This window comes from Fundulus heteroclitus, chromosome 3 (assembly GCF_011125445.2).
Source record: "Fundulus heteroclitus isolate FHET01 chromosome 3, MU-UCD_Fhet_4.1, whole genome shotgun sequence".
NCBI classification, from domain to species: Eukaryota; Metazoa; Chordata; class Actinopteri; order Cyprinodontiformes; family Fundulidae; genus Fundulus; species Fundulus heteroclitus.
In genome coordinates, this window is record NC_046363.1 from 13,717,587 (window position 1) to 13,740,234 (window position 22,648).

Consider the following 22,648-nt stretch of genomic DNA (forward strand, 5'->3'; position numbering starts at 1 on the left):
AGTGCCAAACTCGAATCTTATCTGCCCGTTTATAGGCGAAGAGCTTCAAACGGCAAATGGCTGCGCGGCCTCTTCACAGATGAGATGTCCATCTGTCCTTGGCCTGCCCACCACCTCTCGCTAAGGCTTCATTTTCTTTACAGTCGTTCTAAATTACCTCGCTCCTCCTGTGCCTTTGATCATCCGCTACACTGGGAGAAAGACCACGACTGTCCAGTCGCAGTCATTAGGGAACTTACAGACAATTTTTATGGGTGTCACGGTTTTTCTGTGAGCATTTTTAACTCTACCCTGTGGCCAGCTTTCACATAGTATGTCTATATAAGTAATAACTAGCCAACATAAATATAGTTTGTTCAATTCTGTCATTATTAATACCTTTCTCCAGAAATCCAAAGAAACTAACATGTGAAAGAAAGAATGATAATGTAGTTAAAACAGTGCTTCCCAGCTGTGTGGTCTTTGTATCTACAAAGCCCTTAATAGAGCCCATGTTGACCCTTTTAGCCAGCTGATATGGTCATGCAAATGTCAGAAAAGGGGCAAGTAGTGCTTCAGCATGAGGATTAGCATCCCTTCTTTATCATATCAATGCCACCCTTTGTTGTTTACCTGGAGAACTGAGGACAGCATGAGTTGGAGGAGAGAAACCCATCAAACACTGCTGCTTATGTGGATGTTATTTTGACACGCACCTCATTCGAGCATCACCATAAGGCGGATATACTGCTCAGAAGCGCGGTTGCTCCCCGGAGGTTGCGATCTCTCTCTGCTAGATAATGCACCCTGTCACACAATCTCAACCTTTATGTATGGGGAAGATCCTGAGAAGCATTTCGAGCAGTTTAAGCTGTTGACTTGCTTGCTAAACTCCTTGGACTTCTGCCTGATGGAGTGTGTGGGAAAACAAGTCCAGTCCGCAGAGATCCCACTCCGCAGCCCCCCCCCCCCGGCACTTAAAGGCAGTGCTCCAAACGTCGCAGTCTGCCTGATACCATCTGAGGTCTTGGTGCAGTTCAAACCTTGACGGGTCTGTTATGTTTTGGCAGCAGGAGGGTGGTCCGCGCCGCGTTTGTTATGTTCTTTAATGTCGCTATTGACTGTTGAATTTAATGTCATCAGCTGCCATTCATGCAGTAATAAACATCAGTAATTTGATCATTGTTTGGTGTGTCTGCTGCATAGAAATGGAGCATAAGCAAGGGGGAGAATTATCCGTGATGACAATTGGGCCCGACCCGCAGGGATTTCACAAAGCTCCAGCCTGTATTTGACTTGGCAGCGTGTTCTCAGCTTGTCAGACTCTGCAATGGCTTTGAAGAAACTTTCTCCCCCCCCCCCCCCCACACCCACCCTTTTTGTAGCACGACACTCCACTCCACTCAGAGTCAGAACAAACATCCCTCAGCAGCTCAGCGTTGTGATGCGGCTGGAAAAGCAAGCAGTCACAATTGGTTCAGATGGTCAGATTAGGAGTTCATACACTTTAATTATCAAGCTGATGCTATGCTGGGGAAAATTACGATCCGTCTCAACCAGGAAACACAAATCAGATCGATGCCAGTGCAAACTAATGGAAAAGTTCTTATGTTTAAATTGGTTTTATTCCAGTTAAATTATTATCTTGGTTTATGCATCCAAACAACGGATACAGTGGGGACCGGATGACCATAATGGCCTAAATCCTGTGTCAACAGTCTAAGATGTTTCAGAGCGGTGACTCAGTTCATTGAGAATAATTGGAATGGGGGAAGTCATATTTACTGAAGACTTTTGCAATGAGTACTTTTATTCTCAGTGGCTGGTGTTGGTGTTATTTTAGAGAGAGAAAGAAGTTCTGAACTTACCACGGGTTGATTTGATGTGAGACTTTTCCTGGCATGTCAAATAGGGAAGTTAATGGGATGATAAAGAATATTCATCTAGTCACAGACAGTGGGAAATCAAAATAATTCATGTTTTGCTTGAATGACTTCATTTCATTTGTTTATGTGTACCCAGTTTCTGCATTTCAGACCCGATTCTTATTCTAAAGCTATTTGATGCTTTCCCCTCTGGTGACGCTCTGGTACTGAGGATAATAAGTTATTAGGAGTTATTTTAGCCCATTCTTCTGACATCAAACAACTCAGTGTTGAGTTACAATGAAAGAGAGGGTGCTTATAAAACCACAGATGTGATGGACCCGTCGCCCATACAGACAAATGCTTCGGTTGTGGTTTTGAGCACAATGTGACTCTTATTTCCTCCAGCAGATGAATAAAATAGAAAATAGTTGCTGCTGCTGATCGTTTTAAGTTTTTAAGGTCTGCCTAGCAGCCGCTGCACTTAGCTTGTTCTGGTCTGTAGTTTTTGTCACCTACAGACCAGATGTTCCCACTAAATGTCGTGTTTACAGCTTCACCTTTAAATAAATGAAGCTTAACCTGTGGCTTCAGCTAGTGCGTGTTTGATAAGCACACAGCGGGAAACTGAACTTTTTCTGCAACCGGTGGATCTTATTCCATCAGCTGTTAATAAATAAGGACTCAAGATGACTGCAGCTGAAGAATCTAACCTCAAAGCGACGACCAAACGCCCTAGAGTTGTGCTCTTTTGACTTGTAAAGATTAACAGCACTGCTGAAAGTGGTTAGGTGTGATTTAAGGCTTAGAAATAGTGACTAACTCAGTAGCCGTTTTATGATCAGTGATAATTCATCAGTGCATGACACCAGGGCTTTTCACTCCTGACCAGATTCTCAACCCACAACAGGAAATGCAGCTCAGAAATAGTCAAACACAGAACTACTGATCTGCCAGCAATTTAAAAGCAACGGGAGGTAAACATTTAATGAAATAATACTTTCAGCTCTTTTTTTCTCCGTAGGAGACTAGTTGATGAGGAAGATAAATCCGCTTGTGTATTCAGAGGCTATTTATTCAGGTCATCCCCCACAATCTCTGAAAGCTGAATGGGACTGGTATGATGTCATTATCCCATTGAAGATGCAAATCGTTACGTTCCAAAAAAATATTTTTACCTTATTTGCTCAGTGGGAGACATTTTTTTTTCTTGTTACATGTAAAAATGCCAGTCCAGAAGTTGCCAGGAGAATTCAAAGGATTGAGGAATAAGGCGGATAGTTTCCCACGGTGCGAAGGTCCATCCCACACGCGCCAGTGTGGGAGAAAATTTCAGTTCAGTGAAATTCATTCCATTCAATCGCCTTCATTTCAATACCAATACAGTCCAAATATATTCAGTCTGATTCATTGCTCCTTATTTCGTTTTTATTTTTATTTTTTTCCTCTGCACTCAGCCTCCAGCGTATATCACCGCCGCACTGGTGGTTGGTGGTAGGCTCCCCTACATTCATCACTGGTCCTGGGTTTAACTCTGCTAATTTACAACACCTCCAGGACATAAGTTTCACAGCAGACCCGCCACTTCCTCGCAGAGTTAGCTGTCACCGCTTCTTACTTGCAGATGCATTTTGCTCTGCGTGTACTTGCAGCTGTAAATGATCCGTCCTGTTATCCGGGGGGATGAGCATTAGCGGGGGGGAAAAAGCTGTTTTGTATTTGGTCACACCAGGACGACTCTTAACCGAGCCTCGCTGCCGACTTTTGCTGCAACGCCTCCATCTCAAAGCAAACCCTCGCGTTGTCGCACGGTCAGCTCGATCTACTGCTACTCCTCCATTTCGACTTATCTATCATCTTCCAAAAATCTTCAGAGGTGTATCATAGTCTCCATTGAGACCTGAGGAAAAACGCCCACATCACGGTCCATGGAGCTGAATATAAATGTACTTTTCCTGAAGCAGCAGGGGCCACTGTGGACGTCCGCTCAGCCGTTCTTGAGAATGAAGCACTACTTAACACGCTGTCACAAGCATCTGTGTGTCAGCTAATGCAGTTGCCACAGCCATTACCATTAACTCCTAATGCGTTAAGTAACTCATTTTTTTGCACCCCGTATAAGAACCTGTTGACAGTGAAGTTGTGACCGTTTTCTAGGAATCCTGAAAAGCTAACGCGTTCAGAAAATGTTCGACCGCCAGCCAACTTGGAAACGAGCTCTTTTGTTTTCTCGTTGTTCTGAAAATGGCTTTGTTTCCAGCCTGGCTTTGTCATGCATCGCACACCCGAGTCCAGCGATGTTTGTATGTTCAACAAAAAGACGACACTGACAAAAGTCAATTTAAACTTCACCGCCACATAATATCCTAAGCCTCTGCTTCTTTTTTTTTTTTTTTTTTCCCCTCATATTGTAATCGACTGGCAGTCGGAAAGCATGCAGCTGAAAAAGCAAGCAGAGGTGATGTGACACTGCTCATTACTCATTTAGCAGCTGCTGCTTAACAGAGCTCCATGTAGCTGCTCCGACTGATCGGCACTGGGCGAGGCAGCCGTAGGGGGAACGCTTTATGCCTGAACTTCAGCTACAGCTTTGCTACGGGGCTCTGGAGATCTCCAGATGTCTGTGCTTAACCAACGAGGACCTCGCTGATATATTGTCTCTTACCCTTGGAGCTCAGGAACGGCTCTGCAGGAGACATAGCCTCCATCACAACCACACACACACACACACACACGGCTACTGTACGCAGTCATTGACAGCCATAAAAAAAAAAAAAAAAAAAACGAACGTCAGAGCAGGAATCACAACAAGTAAGGCTCTGTGGCGGCTGCAGTCGCAGTGACAGCTGTGTCGAGCCCAGGCCTGCAGTCAGGATCACAGCTACAGCCTGTCCCAGCTGTGGCCGGGCATGGAGCTCCTCTTGTTTCTGTGGAACTAAAGCACTGAGACTCTCTCACTGCAACGGCACCCGTCACCATTCTATAAATACAAAACAACTACAGGTTAGTTTTTAAGGCTTACAGGAATAATTACGCTTGGGGTGTAATTATTGAGCACAAAGCATGCGGCGAGGTAAGATACACATGGATTGCCCGTCTTGTAGGCGTAAATACAAACGGCTTAGGTTTTCGCATTTGTTTTGATGCTCGCAGGTATTGACATTTTTTGTTGCTTTGAGGATTTTTTTTTTTTTTTGCTGCTGTATATATTATCTGGTGCACTAAAAAGAATCTATCATTTTCAGCATTGCTGTTTCTAACGTGTCGCAGGCACTCGGGTGTCCAAAGGGTCCTAGTGTCATTAGCTTGATAAATTCAGTATGAAATTTTATTAACAGTCTTGTCAGGGTCAATATTTTCCCTCTGGGGCTTTTTTTTTAATGCAATTCACAAGAAATACATGGGGGGGGGGGGTTGTAAAGTATCTTGCTGCAGCCCTAACAGCTCATCTTTGAAAAACAACTCCCCCGCCCCATCCTCTGTTGAGCTTGGTGGAAACTTCTTTCTGCCACGGTGGAATATTCAAGCCCAATCAAATCACCAAAACCTTCCAAGAGGCACAACTGGTGGAGATGGCAATTTCTCAAATCCGTGCACACAAGCCTGAGCCCAAACCCAGTGGGGATTATGAGAGCTGACAGCATCAACTACACCATAAAGGCCCATCGCTGCCTTCCATCACTCTGGCGGCCGCCGTACAAATGTTAATGTGTTGTTTAAACGAGCGTCATGATGCCTTTCTGTTACAGCTTGTGACAGCGGTCTTAATGCGGCAGACACGGCCTCGGTTTCATCGCAACACAAGTCGGCGCCGCGTACTGTCACTTCACTGGATGGGCGTGCTCTTTGAGTGACGTTTGAATTCTCGAGGATCCGCTGCTGGAAGAATTCAACAGATATGACGCAAATAACGTGTTAACCAAAAAAAAAAAAAAAAAAAGTTGTGTTTTTGATTCTGTGGTCAACACCAGCTTTTCTACTCATATCTTTTCATGATTCCACTATTATAATTTACCAAGACGTCTATAGTTTGACTTATTGACAGCAGATGTACGTTTATATCTGTGTATGCCGTGGACAAAAAGCATGCAGTCCTTTTGTCCACTGCAGAGTAAAGTCTGAGCTTTTGACACGTTTCATTTTCTCATACTAACCTCATTATTTTCAAGTTTTTTGCCAGTTTTACAACCTTCTGGCATTTGATGCTTGCAAAGTATATGGGTCCCCTTGAACCAATGTGCTGTATAGTAGCCTTAATTTTGCATTATTTAAATACAGAGGGGCCGTGCCAAGAAAGCGCTGGACCAGTATTTCCGATCAAGTACTAAAGATGAAGGTCAGCCAAGTCACTGCGGTTCAGTTGGTTTTCAACAGCGCTCGCAGGTTAAATCTATCGGCATTTGCATAGTTGTGCCGCTGCAATGGGATCACTTAAAACCTGTTTTGTGTGAGTTATTTGGGCACATCTGACAACGTCAGCGCTACCATACAGTGCCCTGCAAAGGTCGCAGCCTTTAACTTTATCCTATTTTACCTCATTACAGGCTTACTTTTTAATGCATCCAAGCCCCTTCACTTTGATAAACCTAAATGCAATACAGAGGAAACCACTGCAAACAAACGTCATCTAATATCTAAATAGAAAAACCACCTCTGTGTCAATCACAACTGTCTGTGAAGGTTTGTTAGAGAACATTAGTGAACAAACAGCGTCAGTGGTTAAAGAAAGAAAATGTTTAAATAGAAAGAAAGCCATAAGGAGTAGCATTTTGCTATAAGCTGCGTGGATGGGATGAAAGAAGCTGCTCTGGTCAGGTGACAAAGATGTAACTTGGTACGGCGAGGCAAAACGAACGCTGCACATCACCCTGACAACACCGCCTCCCAGGTGAGACATCCAGATGGCAGCATCATGATGTGGGGATAGGCACGGGGAAGCTGCTCAGTGTTGATGGGGCTGCGTTTTATTTTAGGGGTATCAGAGTATGATGAATTGGATAAACAAAAATGACACACTTTTTCTAATTTTTTTTAATGAAACCATGTTAAATTTCCCTTCTGTCAGTGATAAAAAAGTGAAATGAATAGGTTAGGAAGGCACTGTATTTTTCTTCTTTATGAGTTAATTTTGAAAATAATTTGACGTGTGGAATGAATGAACAAAACTTTCCGTGAATACACACGTCTGCCACACAGCTTCCGATAATCCAATGAGCCTCTTGTCAAATATGTTTAAATGAAGTTTATCTGGGATTATTTATATTCGGTAATGGAGTGCTCGCGCAAACTCCAATAAGGATAAATCCATCTTGAGTTCATTGTTCATTTTGCTGCAGTAAACTAATACTTTAAATCAAAATGGATAACAGTCATTTATTCACTTAATTATGCCCATTTAGCTCAACTACAGCTGTGTCTTTTGTAAAATACTCATTTGCTTTGCAGGATAATCTAGCTTGTTCTGAAAAAAAAAAAACTCCACTGCTGTGCTGATTTGGCCTCCATTGAGAGTTGAAATGCTTTAGCTCAGAAAGTCTTCCTTACACTAGAGCTGATGACATAAGGTGTAAATCAGTGCAGGATGCCACATAAGGTACAGTAACACGCCGTATCGCCTGACTCTTAGCTGAACTTTCTCATCAGCAATACATCCCAGAGAAATTCTACATTAGCAGCCGGAGAAGGGTTGTAAATTAGAAATGAAGGGGCGCCTTGTAGCGCGGATCCCCGGACCTGCGCTGGGGCTCTCCGAGGCCACACAAACCACCGTTTCAATTCTTCACATAAATCCTTCTGCGGGCCAGGCCGGCCAGGAAGCAGTTATTCACAGCAGCATGTGGAAGCAGAAAAGAGAGACTCTCATGACGGCTACATCTCTTCCTCTCCGCTGACACCATAATACTCCCCTATGCCGGTCCCAGAAGCCCCAAAGAGCATCACAGCAGACAAAACAGGCCTGTCACCAAACCGTAGAGATACACCTCTGTATTTCTGTCGTCCTTTCTGCTATTTTTTTTTAATTTTTTTTGGTTTGCTCCCCATCCTTCACATGTAGGCAGATGAACAGACCCCATCTCTCAGTTCATCACACATTATGCTTCACGAGCCCCGCATTCCTCCTGTTTGGACGGCGGTCGGATCCATTTAAAATTTGGCCTCGCGCTGATTGGTGTGTCAACACGGGCTCCATTTCAACTGCCTGCTCAAATGTGACTGTGTTTGTTGTGCCGCCCATTCAAATCCGGCCGAGATCTGGTGCAGAGGTGGGAGCCGGGGCTCATCAGATTTGAGCAGGCTTTGTAAATCCGGCCCGTGTTGACTGACACACCAATCAGCTGTGAACAGAGCCGGGAGCCCGTGTTTGGGGGGGGGGCGAAAAACGTTCTCTGCGCCTTCACAATATGACGTGTTCATTTTGTACTCGCTTTATCCGATTTATTTATATATTTATTTATTTATCGCTGCATGAACACAGGAAGCTGTGTTGTTTGTTCTTTTATTTATTTATTTTTGATTTGAGCAACACTTTGAAAAGAGCACAGATATCACACGATGGCGACTGAAATGAAGGATTTGATCCGGCAGATAAGATGAAGAGGCAGCCGGGGTTTAAGAGAGCTCTCTGGAGGATTTGGAGCTGTTGGCTGGCAGGGTGGGTGGGGGGGGGGGGGGGCAGCAAGAGAAGGGCCAGAGCCACAATCAAATGACTGCAATTAGCAGAGGAAGCACAGGAGACTAGTGCCCCCAAGTGTTCACTTGATGTATAAATACATAAATATAGCAGTCTGGGTGAAATTACCTGGAAGCAATCCTTTTTTTTCTCTCTTTTTTTTTTTTTTGCACTGTGCACCGACTCTGTGTTTGGCACCAGAAATCTGAAATCCGCAATTTAATTGCTGAGAGATTTGGGCGTAATTCACACGTGTCTGTCTCTTCCTCCCAATGTGAAATCATGACCGGAGCTGCTCGGTGTTCGGGCTTCAGATTTGCTCCAATGTAATTTAGGGACATTTCCTTAAACCTTAGTTTCCATCTATCTTTTAAACTGGGTGTAATCAGCTGTAATGCACAGTTTTACAGAAAACAGCTTAACGCCTGGCTGCTTTCTGATTCATGGACCAATTCTTCAATATAACCCTTTTAGTGGCAATTCTCCGTGAAGTACCACTAAGACTGTATTGACCTACATTATTTCATGTATTTTTGGCTTACAGTAGGTCTTTAGCTATTCTTCCCTCCTGATGTGACCCAGTAGTTATAATCCTTTAGAATAGGACAGCCTGGCGGCATTCATCACTCATCCATCTCTTTGTTGGTGCATGGTTTCCACAGGCAGAGTGCTAGCAATAGGTAACCAAGGTTTGCATTGAAGGCCAGAGGACTCAAAGGATTTCAAAGACAGCCATTGTTCTTTTTTCTCTCTCGCTCTCTCTGTTTGTACTGCAAAGCAGGAAAGTTACAGACTTATCTCAAACAGCAAGCCTACAGTGTCATGACAGGAGACTGACTTTCAGAACATACCTTTATTAAAGCGGGCGTAAGAGATGCATGTGAAATTATTCTAAAGGTCGTAGGGAATCAGTGTTGGTGAAAGGAGGAAGAAAATGAAAGGCCTAATTTATTCTCACTCGGCGTCTGTTTTCTTCATCTGAATATCCCATTAGGCCTAATGTCGGACCCATCCTTTCCCTCTGGAGCTAAAGTCCGGTCTCTGTGGGAACCGGCTGATAGCAGGTAGACTTTGCCCTTAAGGGGAACCACTGCTACCTGGCCTTCACAGCGGAGGTAAGGCGAAACATAATGAACTGCACTTGTAATCAGCTTATTTCAACAAATAGCCTTAATTAAACTCCTTGCCGGGGATTTAAAATACACAAAGGGCTCTTTGAAAAAAAGGCTTTCTGTCAAACACTGGGAGTAATATTAATGCTTTTGAGTTATCTGCGCAGACGGAAACAAAGTCCTCTTCGTGACTCGCCCCGTAGTTTCACTTCGTTGTGTTTGTGACGGGTCCGAAGCCTGAGGAGGGAGCCGCACAGGGTTTTTCTCCGTTAGGGGATTTCCTGGTAACAGCAAAAACATGAGTTAGGTATTTTGAAGAGAATTAATGTTAGGTATTACATCACAGATGGATTTATTTTAGTGCTACTGTCTGAAACTGTTTCTATGTTCTCCCTTACAGCTGCTCATCATTGCTTTACTGCCACTTTACATTAGGCAGCCCTGATCATTGTTTGGCTAATTATGGCTTGCTTTGTTGAATGACTGACTAATACAAACCAACTTAGAGGGAACTAATGTATTTTATTGATTTACTACATTTAAAACGGAACACTTTATTATTTTTTCTACGTGTGCCTGTCTTTCGTGACACAGCTGGATTTCCTCCGAGATCAATTAACCACGTTCTCTTTGGCCATTAAAAATACATACAGCTCTATTAAGTTGAGGGTTTAGGGCCATAATTATGGATGTTAGTCATGGCTGGCTGTGTGTTTGTGCAATGCATCATTTTGTAATTACCCATTTATTTGTTCCCTGCTGACAGCGCCCCAATTGCCAGTTTAACATCACTGATGAAACCCCCGATACTGTCCAAAAAGAGGCCTCTGGGCCTCAGCTATCACCTTAACTTACCCTCCGTGTGCATTGTGTCTTCTCTTGCCAGTTTTGTGCTTATACCGATGAAAAGATTGGGTTACGTTCAGTGAAATGGACCAGACGAATGGCAGCGCTGCTGAAGGAGCCGAACTTCACCCTCCCCCTTACAGCCCTCCGTACTATGAACAAAATTCCTACACCGGGGTGGCTTACCAGGTTAGTAGTACTTGAATACTGGAGGTGGTGTTGTAAAAAAAAAAAAAAATGCTACAACCTATATTTCAATTCAACACATTGATATTCCCAGTCTTAATACAGTATCATAAAAATCATTGAATTGGTATTTGATCCAAAGGATCAAGGACTGTTGATATACACAAATGAATAACATAATATTTCCTCATTAAAAATCTTATGAGCAGATTCAAAATTGCAATTGGGCAAATGTAAACTTCCTCTAAGATTGCTAGTATGGACAGATTATATATATATATATGTATGTGTATGTATGTATATATATATATATATATATATATATATATATATATATATATATATATATATATATATATATATATATATATATATATGCTAAATTAATGGAAAAACCTGAGTAGAGTTATCTCTAACCTCCTAAACCCATAAGAGCAACTAGCATAAATCATTTAGAATGTGTCAGAGAAGGCTGTGGAAAAAGTTTTAGAAACATTCATCCACCCATTTTCCTACACGCTTATCCCTATTTTGGTCGTAAGGGGTGCTGGTGCCTATTTCCAGCTGTCAATGGGTGAGAGGCGGGGTACGCCCTGGACAGGTCGCCAGTATATCTCAGGGCAACACAGAGATAAACAGGACAAACAACCATTCTCTCACACACACTCACACCTAAGGAGAATTTAGAGAGGCCAGTGAATCCAACAGTTATGTTTTTGGACTGTGGGAGGAAGCTGGAGTAACCGGAGAGAACCCACGCATGCACAGGGAGAACATGTAAACTCATAAAAACAGCACTGCCCACTGTCCCCACTGTGCAGTCCATATATATAGCCTATATATATATATATATATATATATATATATATATATATATATATATATATATACTCTTGTGTTACACTCCACAGAGCTTGACTTTATAATATTGGCTCAAAATACTTTATATATATATATATAATACTCTCAAACTTATGCAACATACTGTAAGTATGAAAGCCTGGGAGCCACTTCATGCTGGCGAAGGCTTTCTGTAAACATCTGACCAACATTGTAGGTTGGGAAAGGGAACATCGCCGTCATTTCTCCTCCCGGCTCCTACAACGACCCGGCCCATCCTGAGGACCCGCCTGCGTTTGGAGGCCACCAGCACTCCAATCAAGCTCCACCTGTCTATACCTACAACGCCGAGGAGACCGACTTCAGTGTCGCCACGATACGACGAGGTGAGGCCTGAAGATGAAAGTCGATAAACTATATTTACTTCATCGTTTAGTTTCTTGAAATTACTGAACTGCAAGCTGCATCTGTGGCCTTTGTAACCTCGTCTCTTCACCTCCAACGTCTCACAAATCACTTCGGTTGAGAGGATTAGGTGATGCTTTGCTGAAGTCAGACCGGCTTTTTAAAAACCGTCCAGCATTAACGACCTCTCATGGACGGAGTCTCCGCGTCCTGTGTGTGTTTTTAGTTGTCGTCCCCCCCCCCCCCCCACCCCCCGCGTTGCCTCACTGCCCCTTCTTTCCTCTTCCTCCGTTTAACAGGTTTTGTGCGAAAAGTCTACCTGACCTTGATGGTTCAGCTGCTGTTTACCGTTGGGATCATCTGCGCCTTTCTTTACTGGTGAGACACCGTCTCCCCCAGGGGGATTCTTTGAACGCATGCCGGGAGCCGTTCCGTCCAAATAGCCACCGTGTGGCCCGTCTGCCTGCCGCCATCCATATTCTGTATGAACACGCAACATCGTTTGCTTACGTCCCACGGTGGCACATCCCGGTACAATAAAGAGCATTAAATTGAATTAATTGGAACCATATGTGCTTGGTATAATTAATACAGTGGAAGGCTGCTACAGTATTCTCAGACACGGTGTTCTTCTATTATAATTAGATGTAATTATTGCTCTGCATCTATTAAATAAATGGTGGCTCTATTAAGCTGTTTTTCTCATCAATTAACAGGAACACTCTGAAGACTTGGGTTCGTGAAAACTACTGGTTTTCCTACTCTATGATGTAAGCCTACGCACTCTGCTTTAACCATTTCCACTACGGTTTTAGTGAGTTCCCTTCATTAAAACCGCCCGTGTGGCAACCTAAAGAACAGTCAGCTGCACAGTGGATATAATAACCCGCTGCATTCGTCTGTTTATAGGCTGCTTATTTGATATTTACGATGCACACTATGCTCACTGTTTAACAGGTCAGTGGTGGTGGTACTCATCGTGGTTTTGTCCTGCTGCGATAACATCCGTCGCCAAGTGCCCCTCAATTTTATGGCTCTGGGCTTGTTTGTGAGTAGAAGCAGCACCAGCCAGGCAGCAAATTAAAACGCCGCCATCCTCGCTGTGTTTCATGTTATTTTCTGTCTGTCTCTGCCTCCGTCTCTCTAACCCAGACCGTCGCGGAGGGCCTGATGCTTGGATCTGTGGCAGTGTGAGTGTTCGAGTCGGAGGAAAAACCGCCACCTGACGCCACCGACCCATTTGCACAATAATAATCCGATTTGATCCAAATCTGATAGTGTGCTTGATGCCAAGCTTGAAGGCATCAAAACTAGATAACATTTTTGGTGGTTTTCCAAAAAACAGGAAGGATATTGAATCACATTTTCTGGGCCTTTGGCTGGGGATAAGCCAGACCCATCATGGGTTCAAACCAACGTTTCCGCACCAGAATCTGTGTAATGATGTTTTTTATTTATTTTTTTATTCCGTCAGTCTGGTGTCAGTTTTGTAGCTACAAGTCAATCTGTCAGACATATCAGACCAGAAGTGACTATCTCTTACCCGAGGAAATTCTCATTTATAGAATTATGCTGAAATTTAAGATACAGAGCCTTGCAATAGTATACATTTTATCACATTGCAAGCACAAACATCAGTGTATTTTATTGGGGTTTTATGTTATAGAGACCAATAAAAAGTATCACATAATGATAAAGTGGAGGAAAAAAATTATACATGGTTTTTACCTTTCTGAAAAGTGTGGCATGCATTTGCATCCTAACTCCTTTCGTGTGATGCCCCAAATGAAACAACAACAGTCACATATTCAATTACTCGCTGTGAGCAATTGATTATTAGTGTAAATAATACAGCTGTTCCTTAAAGGCCTCAGAGGTCTGTTAGAGAACATTAGGGAAGTGAGCGCATCACATGAAGACAGGGCAGAGAGAAAGTTTGGGGGAAAGTTTAACAACGGTTTAGGTGGTGAAACAATATCTCTAACAACTCTCAGGGCACTCTTCAATCCATCTTTCTATAATAGCTTAACTTCAAATCGACCAAGGCCGTGCAGCGCTCCTAGTAACTCTGAAGAAGATGGAGAGATCCATAGCTCAGGGTAAAAAAATTCAACAGGACATATTTTTTGTACACTCCATAAATCCGGCCTTTATCTGAGAGAGGCAAAAAAAATAAAACGGTATTGAAAGACAGTCATAGAGAGTTTCGGTTTAAAGTTTGTCACAAGACATTTACAAGAAGTCGCTCTGATCAGAGACGACCGACTAGATCACTAGCTGGAGCAGAAAACTAACACTGTGCATCACCCTTTGCTTGAGAATCGCTGTTCACAAACGCTCGTCATCCAGTCAGACTAGTTTTGCAATTAGGAATGTATAAAAGATTTAGTCTCCTATTGTGGAGAGTGATTGTTGGTTGTGGATTTGTTTTAATCTACAAATCATTTTACTTTTACGGAGCCCTCAAATGGACATTGAAAGACAAAAAAACGTTCCTATGTGTACCAGATACATCTTTGCCTGACTCGTGCACACATGAAATAATCTGGTGCTCCTGACAATTTTTATATATTTTGTCCCACTTTAGGGGCTCGGTAAACTCCCACTAAAAAATGACATACTATTATATGTCATTCGAGAGAAAAATAAACATTGAAGTTTGATGTGACAAAATGGGCAAGAGCCTAGGTGTAGGTGAATACTTTTGCATGAAACTGTAAATTAAGGGAATTTACATTCAGAAATTGCTCTCCTTTGGTTTGTGACATTACTAAGGTTGAGGAAATTATGACTTGCATAAACGTATCTAACATTTAAGCGACAGCGAAAAGCCCCGACCGTCAAGGTATCAGCTCTGCCTGCTGCCTACTCAGGTGCATTTCCAACATGCAGCATCTGTTTGATATTTCCTCTCTGCAGGTACTTTGATGCCGAAGCGGTTCTGTGGGCCGTGGGTGCGACGGCTCTTGTTTCCTTTGGCATGAGTCTGTTTGCTATGCAGTCAAAGGTAAGATCAGTCACACTCTCTGGGCTTGTGTTTGCAGCACAGCCAAAAGTGACATTTTATAAACTGCCGCGGCTTATCGGCCTCTCATAAATACCCGCGCTGCTGAGATGTGTTTCCGTTGCAGTCATCTGGAACATGTAGTGCCAGGTCTCCTCATGCAGCACCGGTCGAGGTTTAATGCTTCGATGCGATTGCTGTCCAGGCAAAACCTTGATTATTGCTGAAATCAGTGTTTCTGTCAGTCAAATAATTCCTTACATCCGCCTGTGAGAGGCGGCTAAACTCCTCTAAGCTGAGGCTTTCACTGTAAATCCGAGTTATTTGGAAAGTCGCAGCATTTACTATGAACTGTCTAATAAAAAAAAGCTATGGATTTATCTAAAAAACTAACTCTGCTAAAGGTTTTACAACTTTAATAACTCACATCTCAGTACTGGGAAGCTCTAACGATTCAAATCATAGACATAGTGATGGAAATTGTTTGGATACTGCTGCGGTATAAAAATATCTGTTGGTGTGTGTTTGTTTTGATGCTGGGAATGGAAACCTGATAAAAATGTTTACATATTTTATATGTTCTGTAAATATTGGGACCAAGGTCTAAATTGATACAAATGGATCTTTATGACCCTACTTTTTTGCACATGCAGGTTATTGTTGTGTGGCGTATGCGCTTGAAAACACAAAGACCGTTGAGTTTTTGAAGAATTGCTTTCTGTCTGGAAGCAGATTTTTGCTCTACTTTGGAGAACAACATCTGTTTAGACACATGTCTGCAGTACGACACACAAGGCCTCAGAAATCACACAGATTTGCTTCTACACACAGTATTTCCCAAAATGATCTAATTTTCTAGTTTAGGGCGAAGCTTAATGGACATATTTTTGGATGATATGTGAGAGAAAAAAGTTTTACTTATATGGGGGTTCTATTTTTACCTACTTTGACCTCTGATGATTTAAAATAATCTTACATGATCTACCTGTCTTGTACCGATAGAAAGGAGGAGATCACTCAGATTTGTTTTGGTTTTGATCGGGGGTCGTTGATATCTCATATTTCTAAAGACTCAGTGATCAACATCAGTGGAATTACCCTGTAGTACCAAGTCTTCGGAAAATGATATACAGTGAAATTAAATATGAAATTTAAGCTTTTTTATGATTATCTCAATGATTTGTCAAAAAAACTTGGCTACAAACTAATATGCTGAGGTTAAGAACATATGTAAAGACCATAATGGATTTTAGCTTGGCAGGAAGTGATGAAAGAAAACACAAGAGGGGGAGAGTTGGCAAAAGGGCTAATTGACACAGAATCAAATTAAGGTTCACATGACTTAAAGAAAAAAACTGAAGTTGTCTTTCCTCTTTATCTAGTTTGATTTCAGTGTGGTGGTTGTATTTTCCACCAGTTATAAGATAAGATAAGTTAAGATAGGCTTTATTGATCTCACATTGGAGAAAATCACTTGCCACATTGGCTCATAAGAGAAGGTGCAACGTAGGAAAGGTGCATCAGTTATATACAGTGAATCTTCATATACACAGTGGATCAAAAATAATACTAAAAGAATAAAAATACTAAAAGAAATAGGAAATAGGAAATACAAAAATAAATAGGAATGGGCATATGATGTCTTATAGAGAGAATATTTAGTAAAAGCTGCTGTTTTTATCTCTAATTTGTTTCTAATAATTTCTAACCACTCTAACTGACAGCAACATGTCTTAATGGAATTGGACTTAGCAGTCGGCACTGAATGTCAGGGTTGCATTTCTGACTGGATGATGATGATTATAGCTGATTTAAGATGACAGAGCCCTTCTGGGATTAGTCTATTGGTTAAAGAATAGAGGCCTCACCACTTGGAGTGTTTAATTATGTGCAGCCAGGGTTAACAGCTTAATACTTTTTTTTTAAATAATTATGATGATTGCTTGGTTCAGTCATTCGCTCAAATAAAACCCAAGTAATTATGAAACCAGTGGAACAAGGAGAAACACTTGCATTCTAATTATATTCAAAATCCTGGTAATTTGCTCCAAACGCGGTTAGGCATTTTATGTTTCTGTCATCTGAGCTCGGATTTCCTTTTTTGGATGAAGGAAATGATGGCGGTTCCCAAAGTTACGTGGCATAATGTGTTTTTAATGTTGCTGGCCACGGCTTAGAATGAAACGATGAAGATGTAAATGAAGAGAAACACTGCGTGGTAAAAACTGACCACCCCGCTCGGACTGTGTTGGCAGAGCGAGCGGCCACAGTCACAACCGGTAAAATTTTACGACTGGTCGTTCGTCTTGCAGTTTTCAGCACCTCCTGCTCTGCAGTTCACACTATGCACGGAGCCTTTTGATCTCCGCCACTGCGACATAAATGTCAAACAGGCCACCTCGCATGTTCGGCTCATAGCTCCTCAGGTGATCAGCGTTCTCCTACAGGGCCATCTTTTCTCTGTCCGTTTGAAAAGGGCACGCGGGCCAGAAGGCCATCCCTACCCTCCTCCTCCGCGCCTCTGCTGCAGCGTGTTGATTAATTGCTCCAGACAATTATATCCAGAACTATTAGGATGTTCTTTTTATGTGGGACTCCAGTATGTCTTTGTCATTTCACACACGCTGCAGAGCCCTGCAGCTTGGCCGCAGTGCAGATGGCCTTCGGGATGAATGGAAGAATGTCCGTGCACAGCTTTTATTTTTTCATTTGAGTTTCGACAAAGCTGTTTCTCTGTAGATATTCTTTGTTTTTCCTCTCGCCTTTTCTTACACCAGTGGGACTTCACCGCTGGAGCCGGGTGCATGTGGGCGTTGGCATGGTCCTTATTTACTTTCCTTCTGATGTGTGCCATCATCCGATCACAGGTAAACAGCGTTCTGTTTTTTTGTCTGCAGACATGCATAAGCAGGAAATAATCATTCAAGTTAGATTGTTTTTTATCTACTGACTGTGTTTCCACTGACCTATGAACTGAGCAGACTGTAAAGATGGACGAGTGGCTTTTTAAACCTCCAAAGAGTGACATATCTCTGCGTGATGCATATCACTTAAAAACCTTGTTCTTGGCATTTGCTGGGTATAAAGTTTGGAGAACTAGCAAATGTCTCCACAGTGTTGAGTTATGTATTCTGAAGGAAGAAGAAATTGAATTGGAAATGAACACTGCAATCTTAAAATTGATCTCATTTTATATGGCTCTACTTTCACATTCCTTACAATGCCTTGCAAACGTGTCGGTATTTATGTGACAAATCAACCCAAAGGAGTGCATTATTCTAAAGTGAAAGGAAAATCACTAGTCCTAGCTCAACCCCAATAGGTTACCATTTACAATAATGAGGAAATAGTCAACGATTAAGCTGTTCCTTTGTAAAGCTTGGACCTTCAAAACTGGTTCCTTTGTAAAAAGGGGACCAACATTAATTTACTAATTATAGACCAGTTTCTCTGCCGTTATAATTTTCTAAAATCTTGGAACAATTATTTAGATAGACTGGACTTATTTCTTGAAAAACATAAGCTGATCAGTGAAATCAGCATGGTTTCTGTTCAAATCGATGACTATTAGCCGTCCTAGAAGCAACAAAAGACATAACTGATAGTGATCACAAAAAATCCCTATCCTCAAATCAAAGGATGGATCTAAGGTATGGACTGGAACAAGAAAGAATCAAACAACTGAACATTACAAATATCTTCTCAAATAAATCCGAAATGATGGTGCTTGAGATCATGTCATCTTATCTACAACAAACTGGACTAAACCTAAGGATTTAAGGAAAAGTAACTAAAGATCAAGTAGGTGGAGATAATGCTCCATTTGGTTACAAGACACCAGTAAAAAAAGAAGAAGGAGAAAAATCCCTATTGGTGTATTTGTTGATATCATAATGGCCATTGACACAGTAACAATTTATCAATAAATAAGCTGAAAAGATACGGGACAAGGGAAACCATGTTAAATTTGATTATAAGCTATCTGAGAGGCAAAAAAACAATTTCTACAGCTGGGAGATGTTTGTGTAAAACAATATGCTTAATGTACATTTCTTGTGGGGTCAGTGTTGGGCTCTCAGTTATTCATAATGTATATTAGCGAAATATGCAAGACTTCTAAAATAATACAACTAGTTTAACTTGCCAGAAAAAAGGTTAATCAACTGATAAACAATGTAAATGAAGAAATTAATAAAATAAAATTGTGGTTTGATGTGAACAAACTTTCCTGTAATTCAATTGTATGGAGTGAAAAAAAGAAACGGTGTCTGACTATAAAATTCTTGCCGTTATTATTGATGACAAGCTCAGCTGGAAACCTCACATCAGACATGTGAAAGTCTCAAAAAACCATCTCTGTGTTGAACAAAGCCTAGCCGGTTTTGTATCAAAAAGCATTTCATTTCCTGTACCGTTCCTTAGTTTTGCTGTACTTGAGTTACTGTGCAGAAATTTGAGGCAACGCTTACAGAAACCGAGCTGTAATCATTATCTTCACCCCAAAACAGGCAGTAAGACTGCTCATCAACACCCTGTTTATAAAGTCAAAACTACTAAAACTTGCTGACATAAGCAAAATTATGGAATTATCAAACAGCTCTACTACTATTCAAAGCAAAAACTAATTATCTACCAGGAAACATTAAAAACTTGTCTTTTGAGGTCGTGGCGGTGAACAGGAGATGTATTCTTATTGTATTGTTTATTATATGTAAGATGCATCCAATACAGATATCATGATGTATAAACTAGGACTCGGCGAGGGCATATTAATGCCGACATTAGTAAAACAAATAAGTTTTACTTCAACCTACTCCTGGTAAAGGTGTGTGAAAAATTTATTCATTGCATTTTGATGTCAGGATCGTCCTGTAGGGATCCTTTTCTTCAACAGGGACAGGAGAGCTGGTCAGATCTGAATGGCGGCTGGATGGGAAGTCCTGAATGAAACCCTATTAGAGGCTGACTCCTGGTTCACCCTCCAGCCGGACACACAACCCTAATAAAACGGCAACGATTTCAGCAGAATGGTTTGAGATGAAGTTTGATCGGTAAGGTCCGAGTCCAGGATCTAAATCAAACTGGGAAATTCATGGCAAGCTTCAAAAACAGTTGTTCAATAAACTCTATACATTCAAATCAGAATGTGAGCTGTTTTGCTCAGTGAGATGGGCAAAGATTGTAGTGCAAAGTTGGGAGAAACATGCCCCCCCCCCCCAAAAAAAAAGTTGGCTCACCAAAGTATCGTCTCAGGGCAGCTGAATATAAATGCAAATCACACGATTCAGAGTTTTATTAGAAAACCACAAATCATTTTCCTTCCACTTCAGAACTGCTTGCTCCTTTGTTTGTTGTCAATGAAATAGTTTGAGGTTGTATAGTGAGAAAATGGGAAAAAGCTCAATGCGTATGAATGCTTTTGCGAGGCACTGGGAGTAGCAGTGCTGGAATGGGGGGGGGGGGGGGGGTGCTCACATTTCATTTTTAGATGTAACATTTGTCTGCCAGACAGGATCTGTGCACAGGAACCCTAGATTGAATTTTAAATGTGTAAGACCCATTTGTGGAATACATAATTACAAATTGCCGTTACACGTTTCTGCTGATTTCACCTCTGATTATTCCTGCAGTATCTCTACATCTTCTACGCCTACCTGGGAACTGTGCTGTTTTCCCTAGTAAGTATACACTCAAACCCCCATGACAGCGAGCGCTTGTCTGCAGCAATCAAGCATCAGAAATGAAATGGAAAACAAGCTTTGAAAAAGACGGAAACCCGACATCAAAGAAGTTTTACAGTCAACCGAATGCAAGTGGCTAAGCTTTGATCCCAGAGGCCACGCGGGCTGCCAGCGGTGTTTTACACAGTCCTTAGTGTAACTCGCATGTCCTCGTGCCCTTTCATTTCTGTTATGCACTTTGTAACAGCAGTAGGCTTCATTTGTGCGGCAACATCTCCTAAGTGCTTTTGGCATTAACAACAAATGTTGTGACCCATCCCGTCAGCTAGCGGAACAAACCGCAACCTGCATGCAGAGCTGAGCGGGCTGTCAGCAGCGAGTCACAACTTATTTTACACTGCACCACTCATGCTGCACAATAATTTATATGTCTGTTGTTTATATGCACAGTCGCATCTCTCGGGGAAAAAAAAAAAATAGGCCTGTGTTTGTTTTCAGAGCATAGCTAATAACTGCCCTTTTCTCTTTCATCACACAAGCACAGTCTTCAGATGTCAGGATTGCTACAGGATCTTTGTTTGTGTGTCTCTCCGCAGTACTTGGTGCTTGATACTCAGCTAATTCTCGGGGGGAAACACAGGAAGTATGAAATTTCTCCTGAGGAGTACGTGTTTGCTGCTCTCAACCTCTATTTGGACATTGTTACCTTGTTCCTCCTCCTGCTGCAAATCATTAACTTCTGCCGTTGAACCTGGTCAATGGCGGATTTTATGGTTTTCTACTCATAAAATCATGTTCTATACCTTGTATTATTCTTTATATATGTACATGAAAAGTATCGACTCTCCAGACCTGTCATATTTGAATACAAACTTCCATAATCTAAAAATAATCTTTTTTTCATGCATTATGATGTTTAAATATCTTCAATATCCAACAAGACTCAGTAACTTGTTAACAACTTGATTTGTCAAATAAAAATGAAAAACACATTTTCCAAAATGCCCTTTATTTTTCTAACTTTGTCTTTGTAGTTATGGTTGAGCTTATATATCATGATATTTGACTGAAGGTCAAAATTTTAACACAAAGCAAACAACAACAAAAAAAAAAAACCCAGAAAGCCAGCACACGACACCAGAGATCAAAACTACAGGTTGCAGTGCAGCGATAGCAACATGTGCCGAATGGTGTCAAATTCTGCGGCTTTACTGTGAATTCATAAGATAAATGACGTCGGAGTTAAAGGCTGTCCGATTTCAGCGCAGCAGTCTGAAGCTCCTTTCCTCCCGGTTATAGAGTTCTTACTGTTGACCCCGTGAAAGGTGTAGGAACAGGAGCTGTGGCTGTCAGAACATCTTTTTCTCAAACGGCAAAATGGCTACAGTTGATTTCCCCAGAAGTTGTCTGGCCCTAAAAAGTCACTTCACGTTAATGCTATAAAATAATTCATACTCCTGGCAGAAGTTTGTTTCTGAGAGCAAATGGGACAGGCATCACTTATAAGGTAATAAAACCATGTATAAGGAGTATAATTTTTTTGGAAAGTAATTTTTTTAAAATTTACATTTAATTAAAATAGCCCATTCTCCACATTTCACCCTATCAAAGACACACATTTAAACTTAGTTAATGTCTACAGTGTTTGAAATGCAAGACAGAGACAGGTACTCTTACACACTGCTGTTGGTCTTGTATTAAAGTGAAACAATTCTGGCAGATAATTGGTAGAGAAATCTGCAGTCTGTTAATTAGCATGATAATCCCTTATACTTGTTACTTGGCATAATTTAACATAACAGGGATAAATACAAAAGAAAGCTGTATAGAATATTAACTTCTTGTGCAAGAAAATGCCTTCTCTTGTTTTTGGGATAAATTCCTTCTAAAACACAATGGCTGAAGGTTATACTTAATGTTTCTCTTGAGCATCCAGCTTGTCAGCTGCATTGTAAAGATATTTTTGTCAAAACATAAGAACCTTATTTTGTCATATCTGGGAATTGATATTTCAACAATTCTCACAAGAGCTTTTGTAGTACCCTCTCATGTATACTGCA

At 41.5% G+C, this 22,648-nt stretch overlaps 1 protein-coding gene across 1 annotated transcript in view; it reads left to right on the forward strand.

Moving 5' to 3' along the window:
* The window catches only part of zgc:110410 (LFG_like domain-containing protein), a 39,287-nt gene extending 17,718 nt beyond the window's left edge, over positions 1–21,569 (forward strand). Inside the window, exons 2-12 of the mRNA XM_036130394.1 lie at positions 9,509–9,629; positions 10,513–10,661; positions 11,716–11,884; positions 12,203–12,281; positions 12,620–12,673; positions 12,861–12,951; positions 13,056–13,093; positions 14,823–14,910; positions 17,685–17,774; positions 20,538–20,585; positions 21,185–21,569. Of these exons, the coding sequence (XP_035986287.1) occupies positions 10,557–10,661; positions 11,716–11,884; positions 12,203–12,281; positions 12,620–12,673; positions 12,861–12,951; positions 13,056–13,093; positions 14,823–14,910; positions 17,685–17,774; positions 20,538–20,585; positions 21,185–21,337 (915 nt within the window). The 5' untranslated portion in view covers positions 9,509–9,629; positions 10,513–10,556 and the 3' untranslated portion in view covers positions 21,338–21,569. The remainder of the gene's footprint in view (positions 1–9,508; positions 9,630–10,512; positions 10,662–11,715; positions 11,885–12,202; positions 12,282–12,619; positions 12,674–12,860; positions 12,952–13,055; positions 13,094–14,822; positions 14,911–17,684; positions 17,775–20,537; positions 20,586–21,184) is intronic.
* The last annotated feature ends 1,079 nt before the right edge of the window (positions 21,570–22,648 follow it).